Source organism: Epinephelus fuscoguttatus, linkage group LG20 (assembly GCF_011397635.1).
Source record: "Epinephelus fuscoguttatus linkage group LG20, E.fuscoguttatus.final_Chr_v1".
Taxonomy (NCBI): Eukaryota; Metazoa; Chordata; class Actinopteri; order Perciformes; family Serranidae; genus Epinephelus; species Epinephelus fuscoguttatus.
The window spans coordinates 31,115,400-31,138,259 of NC_064771.1; the positions used below are offsets into that span (position 1 = coordinate 31,115,400).

Sequence of the window (22,860 nt, forward strand, 5' to 3'; positions counted from 1 at the left end):
GCGCTGACTATATCAACAGAGCTCCGGAGGGCTGAGCGTCCTGTGCGCTCCAAGTGCGCGCTCCCAACTCCGCCCCTCGAAGCCTTGACGCGCTAATAAGACTATCCAGAGGGAGTAATTACAGGAGGATTTCAGCAGTGTTTGCAAACTACTGCTGTCTAAAACCTCAACATTTCATTAGGCTATTTTACCTTTTATTGTATGCGTCACTGGTATCCAAAAAGATGTGTGGACTACCTTCAAAATCTAAATTTAGGGTCGCGTTGTGGGTTGCACAATGCCCACCATACACTACTTTACCCTCTTACATGCAGTGTGAGTTTTACTCGCACAGTATAAGATTTCTTGCAGGGTCACTACTTGTAAAACTAGATTCTTTTTTTAGATTATTTCCCATCCTGCTCCTATTGGAAAACATTAAGCCAAACTCCCTTTAAAAAAATGACATATTAACAATTTCTTATGTGTCTGCAAAAACACATGACTCCGGAAACAAGAGATAATAGGCGTCATATGTCCACAGTATTCCCATGAATTCGGCATCAGTAGAATCCATAAAGATAAACAGTGTTTGCGTAAAAACTTTGTTGCTTCAACTCGCGACCAGACTCCGTTGGTTGGCTGCACTATTTTAGTGTGAGGACACTGTGGGATTGAGAGGCGGGCCGTTCCAAAAATTAAGATTTCTCACTAAAAACAGTGCTGGTTGGTGGATCAGATACACGCCGAATTAACTCTTGTTCACTCCACAGCTCAACCAATTTCTCCTCCGTGCTTTGCGCAAGAGAACCGAGACTTGTTCATGTTCTTGCGCACCCAGAGTCCTCTCCATGTTTACTGTCAACCCAGCTTGCGTCTTGTCGTTTAGTGCTGAGAGCGCAGCTATTGGTTGTTGACAATGTTCACATCATTGAACTTTAGTATTTAAATGTATGTTAATATTAAACATGTTTGAAATTATGGGAGCGTAAAGATGAAAATTAGACTGATGTAAGACAGCTCGGATTGACTTTTACAACCACTAAACAATCAAGTTCACGGGAGCGAGCCCGAACTGAGGCTAAACTTTCATGATTTTATTTAGACATTGGAGACATGGGTGGATTATTAAACGAGCCCACCAGGCACAGGCCAAGGGGCCCAAAGTGTCAGCCCCCACCACTCTGACCTACAAAATGTAACTCAAATGAAAAAGTATGACCAGAAAAAGACTCAAAATAACCCACAAAGACATGCAAAGTAACTCTTAAGAGACAAAAATGACAAAAGCGAGTCAAAAAGACCTTAAAGAGACTCAAAATGACTACAAAGAAATGCAACACAACCAATAAAAAGATGCAAAATTACCTCAAAGAGACACAAAATGAATATAAAGAGATGCAACATGGCCGACAAAAGACACAAAATTACCTCAGAAACATAAAATGACTACAAAGAGACACAAAACAACACAAAATAACTGCAGAGACAAAAAAAATACTACAAAAAGGGGCCAAATAACTAAAAAAAGAGACACAAAATTACCTCAAACAGACACAAAAAAAACACAAAATTACTAGAGAGACAAAAAAAAAAACACTACAAAAGGGGTCAAACAACCAAAGAGAGACACAAAATTACCTAAGAGACACAAAATGAGTACAAGGACATGCAAAATGGCCCAAAAACCCCACAAAATGACTGCACCAAGACAAAAAATAACAACAAAAAATGACAAAAAAATTACCTCAGAGACAAAATGACTACGAAGAGGCACAAAACAACACAAAATAACTGCAAAGAGACAAAAAAATACTACAAAAAGGGGGCGAATAACTAAAAAAAGACACAAAATGACGACAAAAAGATGCAAAACGACACCAAAGAAATTCAAAAATAACTGCAGATACAAAAAATAACTACAAAACAGGGCCAAACAAAAAAAATACACAAAATTACCTCAAAGACACAAAATGACGACAGAGACACAAAACAACTAAGAAAAGAAACAAAACAACCCAAGAGAAAGACATGACATGATTGCAAAGAGACAAAAAGGACTAAAAAGAGACACAAAAACCACGAAAAGATGCAATGTGGTGTCTGTGTCTTGCCTCTGTACAGGTGAGGTGGTGGGGCCTTTTGCATATCTGTGTCTCATTGTGTGCCCATCACTGACCAAATCACTTGAAAAGTCTTTTGGTTTACGGCCGACATAAGGCGGGCAGTGTTTCAGAGAGGATCCATAAATGTACTTTGTGTTTTCCACATCTCCTTGTATTGATTACAGGTGCCAGGTATGGCCTCTCACTGCCCACTTCAAAGAAACAGCAGAACCGGATGTCCTTTCTTCTAATGACTCTCTTTCTGACTAACACAGCTTCTCTAGTTTCTCTGAATTAAGATACAACCGATGACTCATTTCACTACAGGCTTCTCAGCAGTCTGTCGTCATTTGATTAACCTGAATGGGAGAGATATGCAGCCTGAGACGAGGGTGAACATGTAAAGTGTGAGCCTAACCTGCAGGGGGAGCCACACCGCAGAGAGCTGCTGCTGCTGCTGCTGAAACAGGACACCTTTATCAGCCAAGGCCACACTGGGCCCCACCTGTCCTACAAGCGCACACACACACTGGCTGTTATCAGAAAACACACACAGGACACACACGGCACATGATGCGACTGGACCATTCATTCAGTACAGCTGCAGGCAGACAGTAGAGCAAAACATCTCCATCGCTGTGTTGCGGCTCTGCACGTCTGCACATCTGCACACTGGCCCTGATATTATCATTCATGTTTCACGCACAGTTCAAGACATTTCAGAGACAGAAAAAGGAAACACATTTAGCAAATTTCTAATTTATTCATCCTACAGGATATGAAAAAAGAAAGAGAGAGAGTATAACAGGAGTGTCACAGTAGCTACTGCACAATAGGATGACAGCAAACTGTACATGAAGTCCACTATTAATACACTCAGCTGAGTCGAGCCAGGATTGGTGGTCTTGGTCTCTGTGGTGTTCCTCTTCTGGAAGCATTTAATCTCAAAATAAAAAGTCCCCCTGGTGTTGCGTTGTGGGATTTCTTTGGGATGTCTGGTTGGAAAAGAGGATCAGCGATAGCTGAGCAAAAGGTCCGGAGCTAATTATACCGAGCAATATTGTTAACAGGGAGAAAGATCTGGATAAAACTAGTCGTATTTACAATACAGAAAGAGCAAAGTTACAGCTGTTGGGGAGGGATTTTCCCCAGGAGCACTCAGACACGATAGTATTAAGTCCCCTGAAAGGCCCATTGCATGTTTAAATGGCAACAAATGTCACCTGTGACTACTTTAAACGCGGCGTCACCTCAAATGCTCTTAGAAATGATACTGGTTCTCTCCCAATAAGAAAAGGCTTTGAACAAACCAAAAGGCAACGACAACTGCAGGAGCGGCGTCTTCTGGACCGGGCATTGAGGTGCACCCTGTGTAGCCTTGGATGGCTAAATCTTAAAAATTTTGCCTGTGAGGTAAAAGTATGAGGGCTCCCAGACAGAGTGTGTGTGATTCCAGCACCGTTTCAGAAGAATTTCACCCCCTTTCCGTCGTCCATGGTGATGAGCTCTGCTTTGCCGTCTGTTTGTAAAGCCTGCAACGAGCGCACCAGCATCCACTCTTCTAAACCGTGGAACTCTGCAGAGACAAAGTACAGTTAATGTCATGGCGTGTAATGAGTGCAGCGACTGCAGGAAACAGTCAATGAGAGATCGCCGAGATCCAAAAATACGTCAAATAAATCTTTAAGTGAAAAGGAATCAACTTGGCCTGATTTTATTTTCACAAATCATTGAATATATTGTAATGTTCATAGTTTTCCCTTGTTACTTTTAAAATTATTATTATTTCATTTTTTATTTTGCTCTGCATACGTGGCTCTGAAAAACCCACTTTAGGATCTGTGACAAACATGAACATCTGACGTACGCGTACATTTTAGGTTTGATGTTAAATGCCAATAAAAAGTAAATTACACACACAAAGAAGAAAAGGAATCAACTTATAACTTGCACAAACTTGTAATTAAGATAATCGCAGTGAACAAAGAAAAGTGCGGTCCAAAAATGATGATGATTCTGATACAGATTAGGAGTGTCACTGCCCAAACCCATGTGACCCGACTCTCCTAATAACTGCAATTACAAAAATTATAAATAATATCCAAAAACACTAGCCCAAAAAAAAAAAAAATACAAAATATAAACCAACCCAAAACTTAATAATCTGACAAGACTCAGTCCTTTCTAAATTAGTTCACGACTCCCACAATAAGAAGAACAAATTAGAGGACTAGAGAACGAAAGGACGAAACCAGGACGCAACTGGATCGTGGAGAACTGCACACAGTGGAATTTTTCTCTCCGGACTCCCTTTGAGTCAAGATGGTGGCAAAAATAACAAATAAAGGTGGTTTATTCATCTCGCATTGTGTCTAACGTTTGTGGATCGTAACACATCTGGTATGGAATTAATTTGCAGATGCTTCAATTCCAAATGAAACCAAACTCCTCCATAGATGTCAGTTTCTGTTTTTCAATGTCGCATGATTATCACAATCTATTCCCTATAAAAGACTCACAAAACCTCACAAAAACAGTGAGCCCAACACAAAACCCTTATCTATTTTGTGACCCTCTTGTCACTAAGATATCTCAACCACTGTACCCGGATGGTACTATTAGCGTACAATGGTGCCAGTTCAGAGATAACAGTGAGTCCACAGCTGATAAAAAGTAATGTTTCGATATGTTCAACGAAAGGCTGTCAGGCATCATATCTGTTTTTCAGGACATATATGATCTTCTCTAGTGGCATACAAATCATTATTTCTGATGTCCACTTTGATATAAAGAAGGAGGAATCTGACTTCCAGGTGATACGATACTCTTCCTAGAAACAGCATGAGCTATGTCGATAAATTTCCTGGAGCTTTGATTTAGTTTCAAATTTATAACATTTCCTAGGAGAAGAAGTCCTGGATCTAACATAACTAGTGTGTCCATAATCTTAGTGAGCCACGACAAAGGCCAAAATGTCTCCTGCAACAAAAGATAAGGCTTGTTGCATTGGAAATCCTGCAGCTCCGACCAGCTGGTTAAGAGGAGTGAGGAATCAGCAGTCAGTGACATTATTGAACAATCATAAAAACAGTCTCTGTCCTCGAGCTGAGAGGCACCTGCTTTGAGTGCATGCTGTTGGATGATGCACGGGGAACCCTGTTTCAACTAGTCATTAAAACAGATTTTTCAAAAGTGGTGAATCACGGCAACCACGAGAGGTCCTTGAGCACACAGTCAGAAATGTGCACACAAGATATGAGGCTGATTGGTCCAGTAGTTTGTGAGATTCGATCACACACAGAGGGTAAAAATAAAACTATGTAAAACTGGAATAAACACATTTATATGATGTTGTTTAGTTTTAAGAAACGATTTTGGACATATTGTGTGCACTATAATTAATAATTAGCGATAGCGATATATCCATTTTTTCTCCCACTATATTGGATATTTTGCCGCAATCCGATATGCCGATATATAACAATTTATTTGGCTGACAACCGATACCAATGTATCCATTTTTTCCCCACCTAGTTTTAGTGATCAGTGGTCTCTTCTGTAGTAAAATTAACATCATATCATACATGCATGCTCTTATTATGATGGCCAATCAGCAGATGGAGACATGAAATAAAATACTTTTCAATCTATGTAATATTTATTCATTGTGCAAAATGAGAAAAAGCATGTTGGCCGATTCTGATTCTCATTTTTAAGCCGACACTGGCCGATACTGATGATGTACCGATGTCATCTTACCTTCACCTTCTGTGTCATCGCCGTTGGACAGCTCGTAAAGTGTAAACACAGAGTTGACCATCCCGTTTTTGGAAACCTGAAATGTTAGATAACAGAATAATGATCACTCTAATATCAGAATTAATAACATGTGTTCTCCTCTGACAGCTGAGGATAGACTCCAGGATGCGAGAAAAGGTTTGATTTGGGGCAAAAAAAGGTAAGACTGAGACGAAATCGAGAACACATGGTTATTAATGGAGCTTTTAGTAACGATTTGACAAACTTGAAGTCGTCATCAGACATTAAGAACATTTGGTCTGCTCACGATAAATGATCCAGCTGGGACTTCTATCAAAGCTCTGACTGTTGGAGCATAAAACTGGCTACATCCTGTATTTTTCTTACTGTCAATAAATTCCACAAAAAGACAAAAACAAACACTTCCTGACTTTCTCAGCCTTTCCGCAAAAGGTTTTTGAAAATGGTGTAAACTTATTAAGACTTAATAAGGCTGCGTTGTAAATGACATGGTTTCTTATCTGCATCTTGAAGAAATTCGGTACACTCTGACTCCCGCATCAAGTTTTCTAAAAATCTGGGGACCTTTAATAGAATACATCAAAAGGATGAGGAGTCAAGCCGACTAACACATCAGACTACGTCCTTGCGTTGGACTGTACACTGTGCTTCTATCTACCAGGACACTATGTCTCCGTTGGACCTTCCCTGACCACCCATGGTCTTTACCCCATGGATGCTATCTCTCTGCCTCAACTGTCCCGTGGGCACATTACAAACTGGCGGATAATTGTACTAGGTTTTTTTTTCTAGCTGGCAATATGTTCTCATTTATCTTATAATTTCTTGTTGTCATATTTTTCTTTTATTGCTGTCCTGTATTTCTTATGTCCTTGTTTGTGTATTGTTAAAGTGTTAAAAACTCAGAAATAAAATCTATTTTCAAAAAAAGGACGGCTAAGCTGTGTTAGTTTCTATTTCAGTTCCTCTTTGATTGGAATTATTTGAGCATTTATTTATTTATTTAAAGGTCCAGGGTGTAAGATTTAGGGGGATATATCGGCAGAAATGGCTTATAATATAATAAGTGAGTTTTCTGTAGTTTTTAATCACCTGAAAATAAGAATTGTTGAGTTTTTGTTAGCTTAGACTGAGTCGTTTATATCTGCACAGGGAGCAGGTCCTCGTCTACGGAGATCGGCATGTTGCACTGCCATAGTTCTACAGTGGCCCAAAACTAACAAACTGAACACTGGTACCAGATAGGGACATGCACGTTTTCCCGTCGTCTCTGTAATTAGTAGCCCCCCTCAGTGAAGACAGCACAGATTTTTTTTTTTTTAAACGTGAAACTGCAACTGCTGAAACTTTATTCACCGTTTTTTACCGGTTTAAATTACCGTGTATGTTTGTTTTTGAGAGGGAGATATCTCTGTGGATAATTCAGCCCCTGCTAAAAACCTCATGGACGTCTAGATCTCAAGTTTCAGAGAAAAAGATGAGCACACATTAACAGGTGCCTGGCTAGCAACCCTTCTAAGACATTGGTCCTACACTGCAATTATCTAAGAGGCTTTAACAACACATCACAATAATATTGTTGAACATCCTGCTCTGACAGCAGCAAATCACACTGTTTTCAAATGTTCTCTCTCTTATTTATTGCTTTCAGAGAACATTTTCTTCTTTCCATTCCTCCTTCATCAGCCTCACACGTGTATAAAAATGTTCAGTTTCACAGACAGTACAGCATGTGTCTGAAGTTCGATGACTCACCCACTGGTATATTAGCTTGCCCCATTCCTCTGGTCGTCTCCACATGACTAAACACCGAGACTTGTTTTTGTCCAACCATTCGAGGTTCCCTGGGGTCAGACATTACAATGATTAAAAAGTGTTTATTGCTGCTGAAATTAATTAACATAAGAAGATAAGAATTCTTAATCTCACCAGTGTGCAGACATCTAGACAGAACAAAATTTACCTTTTTTCCTCAATTCCTCAAACACAACTTGAATCGCTTCCATTGACAGTTTTCCTGGAACGCAGTTAAGGGCGAACAAAAAGCAACAAATGTACAGTCTATTCCCTGATGCTAGTTTGAATTTCTTGCTCTCAGCACGTACATGTGCAAAATAAAGCTGAGGTGCAGCACTTTAACATACAAACGCCTGTTACATTCAAGCCCTGCCAAACAAGTGCACAGAATGCTGATTAAGCCTATCACTGCCAAAGAAAACTCTCAAGCTTTCCCACAGACTTCCCCGCGCCTGTACACCTTAAGTGATACCTTTTACATCAACCAGCCAGGGCTAAAGGGGGCAGGAAGGGGGGAGAGACCTTAGCGATGGGGCAGCAGTGTGTGAATATGGCAGAAAATCCTAATAAGTGTCCAAGACAACTTTCTGGAGTGGATACTCCAGATCAAAAGGAAACTCTGTGGGGCGCCCACTAGCTCACCTGGTAGAGCAGGTGCCCCACGACCCTTTGCTGCATGTCATCCCCCGTCTCTCTCCCCATTTCACGCTGTATCTGTCCTATCAAATAAAGGCAAAAAGGCCCCAAAAAAATCTTAGCGAGAGAGAGCGCATCTTGACGTGGGGGAGATGCTGCGAGTTCACCTGCAGGCACATATTACAAGCACGCATCAACAGCGTTTGTCCAATTCATCTCAATGCCAGAGGTCGACGACAAAAGAAAATGCTCAACTTTCTTGGAGAGCACGCTGCCGATTCAGCATTTCAGCCCCAACAAGGTCAGCCACAATGGAGAGGGTTTGTTTTTCAAAACCGGAGATGTTGTCTGTTTGTGTTCTACACATTCTTCCTTCTTGTCCAAATCTGATGACTACATTACCCACAATGCAACATGACTGCCAACAGTTTGGTCAGAGATCCATGTGTGTTGTGCTAGCAGCAGCTATCGTAGCCTTGAGCCTCTAACATCAAGAAGAGATGAGGATCGGACAGGTAAGCTCACTTTTTTTTAAACTCTACACCAACAGATATTTTTCATTTTTTCAAGTGGCATCACTTGAGGCAATTTATCATACTTTATGCAGCTGCCTTTGGAGCCCAAAAAGGCTTTATACAACTATTTTCACCCCTTTAAGTTCCCCTTTAACTAACTACGTATATCACTTACTAACCCCTTATGAGCCTGAATGCAGCCTGAGATCCTCCAGCAGAAGTCTGTTGGTAATTCATAGGTCAAGGCTAAACAAAACCCACAGAGGAGTCCAAGCCTTGAGAGTCATGGCACCACAACTCTGGAATGACCTGCTGGAGGAGATCAGGGGGGCTGGCTCTGTATCTTCTCTCAAATCTCTCTTAAACACACTTTTTCGGAATTGATTGTGTAATGTGTGGTTAAACGCTGGTGGACTGTTAGGATACGTTCTATCTTCTTGTTGTTGAACACGGGGCTTTCCTGAGCCTCCATGACGTCCAGGGTGTAGAGCTTGTGATGCCGGCAGTAGGACAGAGCCAGGGAACACCATGCCGCCAGCTGTTTCTGTCTCGTGTCAACATTGGGCTGTAGCCTGTCCACAGAAAGATGAGTGAGAGGTGTCATCACGAGGCGAACAACAAGTCGGCGACAATGGAAACACCAGACAAGATTCACCTGACATTCAGCCCAGCTTTCTGGCACATGCATATGACGATATGTACCGACAGATGATTTCCTGAGACAATAGATATCAGAGATTTTGCTGCAGCTACCATTGTTGTATCTCAAGTTGTATTAGACGTTTGTGGGCACACCAATAAGCAGATGATTTTGATTTTTTAGGCATTTGCTTCACTGGATTAACCATTCTCATTTATCTATAAACACTTTCACAGCTGAATTTCTCTAACATTTACTCTTTCTGTCCGCATACTTTTGTGGTCTTAATGTTGATATCTTCTTATTGTATGGCATACAGTGATATATCTGGCAATACTGTGCTTCCAATTTTGAGTTTGAAACAGCACAAAGCCCTGAACTTTACCCCATTCAACACCTTTGGGATTAACTGGAATGCCAACTATGAGCCAGACCTCATCACACAATGCTAATAACCTTAATAATGCTTTTGTGGCTGAATGGGAATCTGAATCTGGTGGGAGGCCTTGCCAGAAGAGTGGATGAGATTAACACCCATAGTTTAGGAATGACACACACATGAGCAGTGATTCTTAACCCTGGCCACCGGTGTAACAAGTGAACAGTCTCTGTGTTGTACACTCATATTTGTCTACTGGTAGCAGTAGTCTCTACAATGCAAAGCACACAGTTGGAAATCTGTATCTTTGTTATATTCTCAGTTCCAGATGATTCCAATATCTCTGCTCACCTAGAGAGGGACACTGCCTTTTCCATCCTATTAATGAAATGCTCAATTCTAGTTAAATGGAAGGATGTAACCCCTCCATCACACAGCCAATGCATCAAAGATGGAAGTGTGATCTCCATCAAGAGACTTTCCAAATGTGGGACCTGTTACCCTGTCTCTACATAGATAGGGTGAGGAGCTCCGAGTAGAGCTGCTGCTACTTTGCATTGAAAGGGGTCATTTGAGGTGGTTCAGGCATCTGATCAGGATGCCTCCTGGGCGCCTCACATTAGAGGTGTTCCGGGCACGTCCAACTGGTAGGAGGCCCCAAGGCAGACCCAGATCACACTTTGGAGGGATTACATATCTCATCTAGCCTGGGAACACCTCAGGGACCCCCAGGAGGAGCTGGGAAGCATTGCTTTGCTCAGTCTGCTGCCTCCACAACTAGCAGTTAAAAATGGATGGATGGGACAGATAAATAAACTATGTGAAGAGTCTATCTGACGTGGAACTATGAAAACATACTACTACAGGTGGTCTGTCCTATATGAACTTAAAAACACTTGGATGCAGATGTTTTTTTTTTTTCATTTGTTAGTTTTCTGTCTTGTTTTGTGACCTGTCTGTTTCTGTTTCTTTTCCTTCCATTTCCCTCTGTATTTTTGCAAATATTTGTACTTTGATATTTTAGCTTCAGCTGTAGTTTTCAGTTGCACAATGCCACCTTTGTTAATTAGGATAAACTGTAAGTTTGCAGCAGCTCCTTTTACTGTACAGTTCATCTGAAATATATTTTTCCAAATATGTTATAGACTATAGCAGGATTTAATAATGTAGTGACTTTTTTTTTTTTTTTTTTAGCTTTATGTTTTTGAGTGTGTGTATACATATTAGGTAGTTTTGTACTTGGAGTCCCATGTGGGATGGGCCAGATGTTTGACTGACTAACTAACTAACAAAGGTGGCATTGTGCAACTGAGATTATCAATCCAAAATCTGACTGGTAACAAATCTGTCTTTTCACTTCCAAGGTTTTAATGCAGGACTTTTACCTGTAGTGCAGTATCTTCATAGTATTGGTACAAGTACTTTCACTTAAGCAAAGGGTCTGACTATTTCTCCCACCACTGCCAGTACTGTATTAATGTTTTGGTAGCTGACAGCTGAAGCAGTGTTATGCTATCAAAACAGCTAGCTTAAGCTAACAGCTAAACTCGTTCCTTAGACATGCACACACCGGCGTTATATCACCAGACTTTGCTGTTTTTCAATGTTCATTTGCAGTCGAGCCTCGAAGAGTCAACAAGCGGAGCTAGTTTTGGAGCTGTTACATAAACTTTGGAAAGCCAGTAGGTGAAGAATAAATCCACTTCCCTAGCAGTTTGTGTCGTTTAGCCATGTAGCCGCCGGCTAACGTGATGTTAGCTCGCAAATCAACACATTTCGATTCAATAACACGTAAACTATGAAGGCTGACGAGCAGAGTTGATAAATGTTTCAAACGTGGTTCATAAAAAGTTGACTTACGTGAAAAACGGTGGGAAATTATACTGCCAGGGCCACTCAAAACTCATTGCAGTTGATGCGGTGTTCACAGCTGACAGCTTCCGGAAGCGCGTCCCACCTCTCAAATGGTTCCGACTAGCTACACACATTCACAGTTTACAATCAAATAATAAATCATGAAATAAATATATATATATATATATATATATATATATATATATATATATATATATATATACATATATATACATATATACATATATATATATATATATATATATATATATATATATATATATAAAATTTGGAAATACCATCTATGTGTATTTAGAACAGAATACAAAATAACATACATTTTAATCTGTGGTGAATGGGTGTATACAACGTAAGCACAAAAAGATCTGATTATGTTCATTTTAAGTGCATATAGCAGAGCACAAAGTAGTAATATGCCTTCTCCACTATGAAAAAATACTCCCCAACAGTTTATAAAGTAGTTAAAAATAGCTCCACCTTGACAAAGCTGCAACATTTAAAGCCAGTTTACACATAAAGGCATCAGTAATGGTGAAAAAACACACATTAAAAAATATTCTGAGAGGTAATTCTGCATAAAGAGTACATTTACCTCTGTACTTGGATAGATAGTTGTAAATTTCTCCCTTGTTTATATTGTTACAGACACATTTTCATGACACTTTTGACAGGAATAAATGAACAGCTGTATTTTTTTTTTTTACAAAGTTATTTTTATTATGGAATAACTTGTGCATTTTCAACAGCTTTCAGCATAAATATGCCTTCTATTTCTATTTACAGGTCATAAATCTCCTCTAGAATCCACTTTTCTCTTTCATAGTCAGACTGATTTTACTGCCAAAAAAATTATCCCTAGTTCATATTTCTATGGTGTTATTACACAGTTTCTTCAAGTACAGCATGACTGAAAAAAAATGGCATTTTATTCGGTGGAAAATAATCTATAGGTTGCACAAGTCGTCTATGTCACCATCTATTTCACAGCAAGATGTTTGTATTAATATTTCTTTTTATACATTTCTATATTACAATAAAATCCATGGGTAAAAATGACACAATATTAGAATACAGTCTCAGTTATTGCCATATGTGATACACTGTAATTTTAAAGTCAGAACAATATTTAAATGTCACTCCACTTTTCTAAAACAAAGATGGAAGCAATCGATGATGATTCCTTTAAGAGAGCGTTAATGCGTCCAGGTTTGACTTGGGTTCTATTATCACTGCGATTTCAATAAGCTAAAAATAAAAATAAACAATTAAAATCTCCAGAAAGTGACGTGTGAGCTTAAGACAGTTAAAATCTCATGGAGCAATCTGTTACAGTCCTTCTTCCACCCAAAAAAAAAAAAAAAAGCTCAGTAGCTCCCAGACGGGAAATCAAACCACACCTGTTTACACCTGTGTGGCCACAATACTGCCAAATAAAGTCCTAACAGTGTCAGCCTCCTATGGAGTAAATCTGGACAAAACAGTGGTTAAACATGCTTCAAATATTCTTAGCAAAGACCATTTGAAGATCCCTTTTATCTAATTTTTTTACGTGGTTAAACCTCAAATATTCTGAGCAAAGAAAACTTGAAGAGCCCTTCAACATATGTTACAAGAGGATTTTGATTTTAGATGTTGCACTGAAGCTGTTTGTGTGCATGCAAAATTGTAAATCTAGCACTTCAAATAACTTGAGCACATTGAGATGTTTGCCCAGGGTCCGCACTGGAGGCTTGCGACTGCTTTAGCTGGAGAAGATTCGCTCGTATTCGTTCAGGACAAACTCCACGATCTGGTTCTGAAAGACCATGTGCATGGCGATGTTTGACGCCTCCATCTCAGGCCGAAGCAGAGTCGGGCCGAATACAATTGCCACATTCTGCACAGTCATGCGATTGTCCTCTCCATACTCTATGACCCTGTCAGAGAAATCCAAAAATGGGAGGGAAGTGTGAGGAGGGCTAATTTCCCCATTATATTCTTAAAACAACAACATCTACCCGAAAGGTGATTTTCTTTTAATCTTGTGTGCAAAAGTTATTTTCTTGTGGGAACAACTAATAATCTTGTGGGAATAAGTTATTATCACCTGGGAATCAGTTATTATTTTGTAGGAACATGTGACTGTCTTGTGGGAACAAGTTATTATCTTGTGGGAACATGTTACTATCTTATGGGAACAAGTTATTATTCTGTGGGAATCAGTTATTATCTTGTGGGAACAAGTTACTATCTTCTGGGAATCAGTTATTAGTTTGTAGGAACAAGATATTTTCTTGTGGAAACATGTTACTGGGAACATGTTAATATCTTGTGGGAACAAGTTATCTTCTGGGAATAAGTTATCTTGTAATAACATGAGATTATCTTGTGAGAACAAGTCACTATCTTGTGGGAACATGTTACTGTCTTGTGGAAACAAGCTATTGTCTTGTGGGAATCAGTTATTATCGTAGGAACATGTTATTACCTTGTGGGAGCAAGTTACTGTCTTGTGGGAACATGTTACTGTCTTGTGGGAACATGTTATGATCATAAGGGAATCATTTATTATCTTGTGGGAACAAGTTATTATCTTCTGGGATAAGTTATTATCTTGTAGGAACATGAGATTATCTTGTGAGAACAAGTCACTATCTTGTGGGAACAAGTTATTACCTATTGGGAACAAGTTATTATCTTGTGAGAGCCAATTATTATCTTGTGGGAACAACTTACTATCTTCTGTCTTGTAGTAACAAGTAATTATCTCATGGGAACATGTTACTGTCTTGTGGGAACATGTTACTCTCTTGTGGGAACAAATTATTATCTCTTTGGAACATGTTACTTATTATCTTGTGGGAAGTGACTACCTTGTGTGCTCATTATTATCTTGTGTGCTCAAGATAATAATGAGCACACAAGATAATAACTTGTGGGTATAAAAGGTATTATCTTGTGCAAGATAAAAATTGTTCCCAAAAGATAATAATTGTGCTCACAGTATAGTAACATGTCTGCAAAAGATAAACGTTATATTCTTGTGTGCACAAGATAATTTTCTTATTCCCACAAGATAACTAACTTGTGTGCACAAAATAAAAAAAATATCACCTTTCAGGACTTAAGGGGTTGTGTTTAAAAGAGTTTGATGGAAACAGACAGAGTGTAAAATTTAAAAAACGATTTTTTAAAAATATACCTGCGTAAATGCCCAAAAAGGAGTTTCATGGTATCATGATTTGGAAGAGGAAGTGATCTGACCAGCTCATACATGCAAGACATTTTTGCATTGTAATCAGGAATTCCTAGAAAAACAGGACAAAAGGTATAAATCAGTTATAAATATAATGAACATCAACCAATCTCCATCTGCATCATTAACATGGATTTAAATATCTGACCAAATACACAAAGTTTTTCTGGATGTTCAAATCAAATGTATGTATTTAGTCATCTGCTTACTGATGGCTGTGATGAAATTATTAAAGTGGCTGTATGGAAAAAGCGGCTCAGGAAGCTCTCGGAAAAACAACTTCAGTGCTCCAGTGATGACATGAACGTCCTCCCACTGGCCGTCCTCCAGGTCCAGTTCCTCTGTTTAAACACAACAGGTGCACAGCTAATTAAAGCACAGCAGGGGGCGCTGCTGACTGCAGTGAGATACTGCAGTGGCTCCATCCATGCACTCTGAATCCTCCACTTCGTCTGCATGTGGAGCCACTGACTGAATGACTGAGTTAAACACAGGTCAGCTTTACCGTGATCTGCCTTGAAGCGTAGTTTCTGAATGATGGCGAGGTTGCCGCTCACTCTGTAGAGCCCATCGATGTCTAAACCTGTAAATCGACACATCAGCAGTAAGTCAATGTTTACACTGCAAACAGAAAGAGACTTAAGTATCACGCAGGCAGTGACACAAACAAGCTGTGTTACCTCTGTTTTCTACTGCTCTGATACATTTCTCCACAAAACTAGGAACAGTGGTCCTCTCCTGTGCACACAGTGTGGCCAGATGGCAACCAAACACATTGTCTATAGGGAGGAAGAACATTATTATTATCATTAGTAGTGGCAGCAGTTGTTGTAGTAATAGTAGTAGTGATTGTAGAAAACAATTGTCGCACATTCTGACTCCATATGCATTTCTTTTATTTATTGTATTAATTTAATTATTAATTTTTAGATTAGTAAAATGAAATGAAAAAATAAAATAATGTAAGATATTACATCAGTTAATCTATTTATTATATTTCATTAAATAAAGAAATGCATATTTATTTTATTATACGTATTATACGTGTATATTCAATTTATTTTAGTAATTTTCAGATTAGTAAAATGAAATAAAATAAAAAAAATCAGATATTACATCAATTAATCTATTTATTATATTTCATTAAATAAAAGAAATGCATATTTATTTCATTATACACGTATATTTAATTTATTTTATTAATTTTCAGTTGAACAAGTAATTAAAATAATAAAATTAAACAACTTTCAGATATTTCATAAATCAATTTATTCATTATATTCTGTTAAATAAAAGAAATACACAGGGAGCCAGAATGTGCAGTTATTCATTGCCAGTGAGTATTTTTAAAAGTATACTTCACAACAGCGTACAACATGAATATGAGCAATAGTACAATTTCACTGCAAAAACAAAAAATATGTACAATAAATACAACATATGTCGGCAATGATGCCGGATGAGGTGTCCATTATCACTGTCTAACGGCGTGAACCGCCAACCGTCTGACGCGCTCCAAGTTGGGTGTTAAAACTTACCAAAGACATAACTCGGTTTCCTTGGTAACAGCTAAGGGTTTACCTAATTCTTGGACCAACCATTGCTGCCGCTTAAGGTTCTTATACAATGGAAACATTCACTACTCCAGTAAATAGGACGTACCTTAGATACCACCTAGCAACGAACGGGAGATATTCTAGTACGAATACTTTGGCTTAGCTGTTAGCCAGAAAGCTAACGTTATGCTAGCAAGGCTCAAAGTCAATAACCCTGCATTTAGTTAACCAATAGTAAATATAATTTGACAGTATGTTTAACAACAAGATTGGTTAGCCACTTTTGTGTTGGGATCAGCTGCAGAATGACTTGGCAGAGATGGCTGCCATCTTGTTTTAACATATACTGTGTCTCAAATCGCGTTCGTCTGTATTTACACTTAATATTTTGAGTGCATAAGTGTGTTCATACTGAGAAGTATGGAAAAATGCAGTGCACTATGAGTACCCGGATGATGCACTCAAAACGGTCAAGAAGTTGAGTGTGGAACTACGGACACTTCTCGCCCTCAATGGTCGCCATCTTGGCTACGTAGCGGAATGGGAGGGACCACTTTTCAAACTGGAAATGGCGGCCGAGGACTGTGCAACCGTGAACGTCGCTGCATTGTACAAATACATGTGTTTTTTGCACTAAGCACCACTATACTGTTGTCGGGTATAAGCCAGCAGTATGTTTATTGGGTTAATTTAGCAGTCTGTAACGATTTGGTACCACGAACGATAACGCGAATGCTAATGCTAGTTTGCTAACTAGCTAATTTGTGGTCGTCATTTGCGGTGAGTGCACAACGGCCGTGTTTGGTTTGAGACAACACTACCCTGTCAAAATTTGTGCACTACGCATAGTACATAATGCACATAGTTTACTACACAGAAGTGTACGAAGGGAAGTATGTGATTTGAGACACACCTATAGATTATTGTATTGTCCTCTTACTACCACTAGATGGCATAAAAGAGTGTCCACAAACGAGGACAACAGGTCTAAGTAGAATGAGGTATAAGATCAAGCTAACCCAACACGTGATGTCCTCAGGAGGATATACACAATAACAGAAAATATAGTGTTATCATATTCACAGGACTGTACAGACTGTTAGCTATCAGTCCTCTTACAAATAAAAATAGCTACAGCAATTTCATATTAATATGCAAATCAGTCTTCAGTCAGGTGATTCGCTGATATGTTGATTTAAATGTTCTGAACACGTTTGTGGTTGTTAAAGTCATGGTGAGTGAAGTTATTCGTGGCGTTTTATTCTGATACACCAAAACGGCGTCTTGGTTTCCTGCCGAGCTGAAGACTTGATCTCATCTTGCTGTATTCACTCTAGTATTGTTGCAGTGTTTCTTTGCTTTTATCTTATGAACTTTTACAGCAGTCTGTATCACACGTATAGCACCAGCATGTCTCAAGTTGTTACTGTGTTTTTAAATGTGTTTATATTTTAATGCTGTCTTTCCTCCCGCAGGACACATAAGTAAAATTCAAATGAAATGCACACTGGAAATGCAAAATAGCTTGTGTTTAAATTCAAGTACAACCACAAACATGGGTGTTTCAAAGCCTGTTAGAATGAAACTCACTTTCCCATCAGCGTCTATTCAAATCAGCAACAGCCTGAACAGGACTACACTGTGTTATGTTTTTAAACATTACCTCTGATGTAGCCTTTCTCCTTCACCGACTGCAGCGTGGGGCGTTTCATGAGGAACTTCATCAGCTTGGTTCGAACCCTCTTCTGGTCTGTGTCTCCTGCAGAGCTGGATGAGTGCGTGACACTCGGCCTGGAGGCTGAAAAAAAAAACAAAAAACAGAAATTTAAATAACTGTAGCTCTCAGTGGGGTCTGATATATCTAGCTGATGACATCATTCATGCCACTTTTTTTCTGTTTTTTTAACTCACATCTTCGCCTGTCCATGCCACCTCCAGACTTGTCGTCTCGCTCTGTGTTGGCGATCTTCTCATACAAGTCCCCGTCCTCCTCCTCTGAGTGATGGTCCTGGTACTCCTATTAAAAAAAAAAAAAAAAATCTGTAAAAATCTCCTTTAAATTTAAAGTTCATTTTTCTTAAAATAACATAAAATTTTCAGTGCATTTTGTATATTTCCAATGCAAATCAACTCAAGTGTTTTCTACGATAAAATGTTATTACTTTTGATTGTAGTGTAACAATCTGCCTTTTTCTTTCTTGTTTCAGGAAACAGACACTATGATGACACTTCTGCTTTCTTCAAAGTGAATAAGCGTATTTAAACGGACTGTCAAACTATTCCTTTAAACAGCAGAGGTAGTTCAGAGGAAAGTAACTCATTAAGCTGGAGATCATTTTGAAGTTTAATGTGGATAATTTTAACGCATCAATTATGGCAGGTGACAAAACTTACCAGTTGTCGTATGGTGTCGACTAAGACTTTGTGCCAGTCGGTGATGATGCTTTCTGTGTCGTACTGTATCAGAAACTCCGTGCCGTTCTTGCCTTTTAACTGGAGGAGAGATAATGAGGACGGTGATGGGAAAATAATAATTACATGAATCACAAATCACATTTAGATAATTTCCAGATGATTCCCTTTTACTCATTAGCTGGCAACATTTATTTATTTGAGAGGCTGGAGGGGCTCAGTTCTTTAAGGGATAGCCTGGATTTTTTGAAGTGGGTTTGTATGAGGTACTTTTCCATAGTCAGTGTGTTTCCTACAGTAGATTGTGGTCAACACACTCCAGTTTGGAGAAACAGGAAGCAGTTACAGATAAATGTACTTCTTTAATTCAGGAAGTACACTCAGCAATGAATGCAAACATCAGCATGATACAACCGTGCACCCAACACATTGTTCAAGATTTTTAAAGGCTCTCTAAGTCTTCCTAAGCTTGAAAAGTTTTTGTCACATACAGCAAACATCTCCTCATGATCCGCTAGCTACATGTCCTCTGAATATGCTGTGAAAAGTCCGGTCTCTGTAGGCAGCCCAGGCTCCGCAAATGGCAACAAAAACATTTGGGTCCACGCTGCACCAACCAGCCAGCGCGAGACCAGTGAAAGCAAGCACACACACGTGAACGCAGCGCCCAGAGAGGCAGTTAGAGCACAGGCTAGCCTGGAAATCCTGACCCAAATCTAGAAAGATTTAGGGTCTGGCTATGAGTAATGCAAATGGCCCAACTCGAGGGGCAGCAACAAGCATGCATTTGAAAATATCACTGCACACAATTGGATAACACTACGACCAATCAGAACAATACACAGGTTATGTATACGCTTAGCTACCAGCGGAGCTAACTGGTAGATTAGACTCTTGCCGTATCTGGTCGGCAAAACAGCAAAAACGTCCTTCTTACAAAGGAAAGACTCAAGCGCCGTCTTCTGTTCCTCTTTTAGAGAAAAAGCCAAGTCTAACTCGTTCATTGTAGCGGCCAAAGCCGTTTCAAACAACTGGTGCTCATCCAAAGCCATCTTGCAATGTTTACTGACTGATTCCGGACTTCATCGTCGCAGCGCTGTCGTCATGTTTAGCTCGCCTCTGGCCCGCCTATATCAGATACACTGATGTGATTGGTGCAGCTCGGCTCCAACGGCATGGGTAATGAGCATCATTACTGACTGCCAGAGTGACTCGCTGAGCAAATTCAAATTGTGAGAACTCTGGATTTCCAGGGTAGCTACAGGCTACAATGAGGCTAAAAACAGAGTTCAAATGACGTTTTTCCAAACAACTTTTTATGTCGGGGCTTCAGGACACTTGGATCACTACGGACGAGCAGTATGGAGATATTTTGTGGTTTCAATAATGTGTTTTTGGACGTTTGAATCTGGGGCGCCGTCAGCCTCCATTAGGTGGAGTTGTGCTGTTACCCCCTCTCCTCTTGGATCTCCACAAGTGTTGTGAGGACTCTAAAACTTCGAGCTAGCTCCATTGTGTTTGACAACATTGTTGAACGTAAACAGAAGTGATGCCCAACGGTGCTTAGCGTGCCTTTAAGTTGTGTGCACTGCTGTTTTTCACCATATCTTTTTCCTTAGAACCTTAATTGAATTTTGTCAAAATTTACGAAAGCTAAGAAATGTACTGCTGCAGACGGGTGCAACAGGATACATCTGTCTTTTAGCCACCTTAAAAAAACAACATCAGTTTAAGTGGATGATATATATAGAATATACATATGTAGAGAGCAATTTCAAACAAGGAACTAAAGCAGTTACATTGCCCTCTTCAGTGCCAGACTCCATTAGGAAAAACTTTAATTCTACCTCACTGAACACAGGAGCTGCTGGTCTACTGCTGCCTGCATTAGTTAGTTGGTTTGTGTTTTTGGTGTTTTAACTGGTTAGTTTGGATTCACTAAAGTCACACAATAACACAAACAAACTGACTGATGAGGCAGCGGTGCACCAGCAGCTCCTGTGTTCTGCATGGTAAAATGACTGTTTTTGTCAAAGGAGTCTGGCTTTGGATTTCAAACTTTTTTTTGAAAGGCACACCAAAGGGCAAGACAAGATCTCAAGGCACACCTGTGTTTATATCTGTGCACAACAGCTTCTATCATGTGTGTCATCACTCTTATCATGACATGACACAATACAAATAAGAAGAAATAAGTCAGGTAGCTTTCATGATACTCTTTACTGACTTTTTTCCCTTCTTTTCTGTCAGTGGTCGGTCGTCTTCGCTGGTGTTTTGTTGTAATTTGCTCCGTACTATAAAGCGATCCATTGTCCCACTCACGGCTCTGTCCTTTTAAATCTTATCATCGCTCACACTGACTGCCAATCAGGGCTTTTGATGCATCACACACTTAGAATTCCCCACACCCAAACAGCGACAAATGGGTTCCCCGTGAAGTTTGTTTTACTGTCTGTAACACACTGCCTATGGATAAGTACCTCATACAACCCCACTTAAAAAAAATCCAAACTCTGCCTTTAAATGGGGCAAACAGAGCTAAAAAACAAACTCAAAGCACACGTGTTATTTGCTCAAGATCAAATCACACACTGCATCATCAGCTGACACACACCTCTAAAACATTCTTTTTGCTGGATTTGTCCTTTGAGGCCCAGCCAATCGTCGCTCCGCGCAGGTCCACCGTGACCTCCGGAACAATCTGATTGGTCTTGTTCTGCATGGAGAAAAAAAAACAAAAAACACATACAGCTGTTTACGAAACTGACGCTGCTGCATTCCAAGAAACTAGCTGAGACTGTCCCCGACAGCTTACGACCTGAGGGCTTGTCTGCGCTGTCACTCCTCACAGAGGTGACAGCGCAGCCGGCATCATGCTGCAGTGTTAAGTTTCATTTGTGTCTTTAGGGAGAAAACATGACACCAAAGTGCAGACTATATGAAGGTGTTTAAACTTACAGACAAAAAAAGAAAGAGCAGTCAGTGGTTAATTCTGTCTGTAACCTTTCAGCTCATCACAACCCCCTCAAGAAATGTACAGAATGCAACGTGAGCAGGAACATTCAGGTGTCAGAGCTTCTTATTAACGCAGGATGAGCACTTTCCTCCACATACAAACATGCAAGTCCTTCTATTATTAGTGCAGATCGTACCGAGGCCCCTGCTGCTGCAGACTTTGGGTCTTTGTGGAACGTCAGCACTCCTCCGTGGAGCACTGTCCATGTCTGGGCCCAGTTTTTCCTGAAAATGTGCAAATAAGCATCAGTAACACAGAACAAAATGACAGAAGGCGTCGGAGGAGATGACACGTGACTCCAAACACACCCAAAAACAGAAACGTGAGAGTGTTTTCAAAGTGATGTTTCAGCTTACCTCACTTTCTTGCCGTTCTCACACACTTTTGTTTTGTTGAGAATTCCGGCTTTCTCTAAGTTCTGCACCTGGGAATGTAAAATATCACAACTTTATTTTCAGACTACTTTAACTGTTAGGTCTATGTGTAAGTTATGTGATATGAGGGACACACACTGCTGGCTGAAGTGAACACAAACTTCTTCAGTAAAGCCATGCATTCAGATTATGTTCAACAGCTTTTGCACAATGATGAACATAGTAAATCCTTGAAAAGTAAAAGATTTAATCATCCGCCTGTGTTAAGAGTCGTAGAACAGACGATATTCCGAAGAGGAAGGGGAGAAATCAAGAGAATATTTAGTCTACTCTGTGTATTTGTAATGAGTAAGGCCGTTGTCACTCTACGTTTTTGTTATTGCAGGATGAAATTTTAGATGAAAACCAACAACGCATTAGGCCGTTTCTAAATACCTTATGACTTCCCCTTCCTGTCTCTGCCGATTCACTCTCAACAAAAAGGTAAATGCTTAAAAACGGGTCGTGAATATATAGTTTCATTTTCAAAGTGTGAGTTTACTCCAGCTTCCTCCCACAATC

At 39.7% G+C, this 22,860-nt stretch overlaps 2 protein-coding genes across 2 annotated transcripts in view; both read right to left on the bottom strand.

The window, feature by feature from the left end:
- Positions 1-2,827: 2,827 nt before the first annotated feature.
- vps25 (vacuolar protein sorting 25 homolog) lies at positions 2,828-11,782 on the bottom strand. Its single transcript, XM_049563840.1, has 6 exons — positions 11,692-11,782; positions 9,239-9,384; positions 7,828-7,881; positions 7,620-7,708; positions 5,844-5,919; positions 2,828-3,660 (listed from the first exon to the last, which is right to left on the bottom strand). The coding sequence occupies exons 1-6, from the start codon at positions 11,736-11,738 to the stop codon at positions 3,548-3,550; spliced, it is 525 nt and encodes a 174-aa protein (XP_049419797.1). The 5' UTR covers positions 11,739-11,782; the 3' UTR covers positions 2,828-3,547.
- Positions 11,783-12,044: 262 nt separating this feature from the next.
- arhgap27 (Rho GTPase activating protein 27) overlaps positions 12,045-22,860 on the bottom strand; it is a 48,004-nt gene continuing 37,188 nt past the window's right edge. The window contains exons 11-21 of the mRNA XM_049563645.1: positions 22,282-22,349; positions 22,062-22,149; positions 21,524-21,625; positions 18,892-18,990; positions 18,409-18,514; positions 18,161-18,295; positions 15,622-15,720; positions 15,447-15,524; positions 15,151-15,282; positions 14,888-14,993; positions 12,045-13,622 (exon numbers count right to left, since the gene is read on the bottom strand). Coding sequence (XP_049419602.1) covers positions 13,448-13,622; positions 14,888-14,993; positions 15,151-15,282; positions 15,447-15,524; positions 15,622-15,720; positions 18,161-18,295; positions 18,409-18,514; positions 18,892-18,990; positions 21,524-21,625; positions 22,062-22,149; positions 22,282-22,349 — 1,188 coding nt within the window. The 3' untranslated portion in view covers positions 12,045-13,447. The remainder of the gene's footprint in view (positions 13,623-14,887; positions 14,994-15,150; positions 15,283-15,446; positions 15,525-15,621; positions 15,721-18,160; positions 18,296-18,408; positions 18,515-18,891; positions 18,991-21,523; positions 21,626-22,061; positions 22,150-22,281; positions 22,350-22,860) is intronic.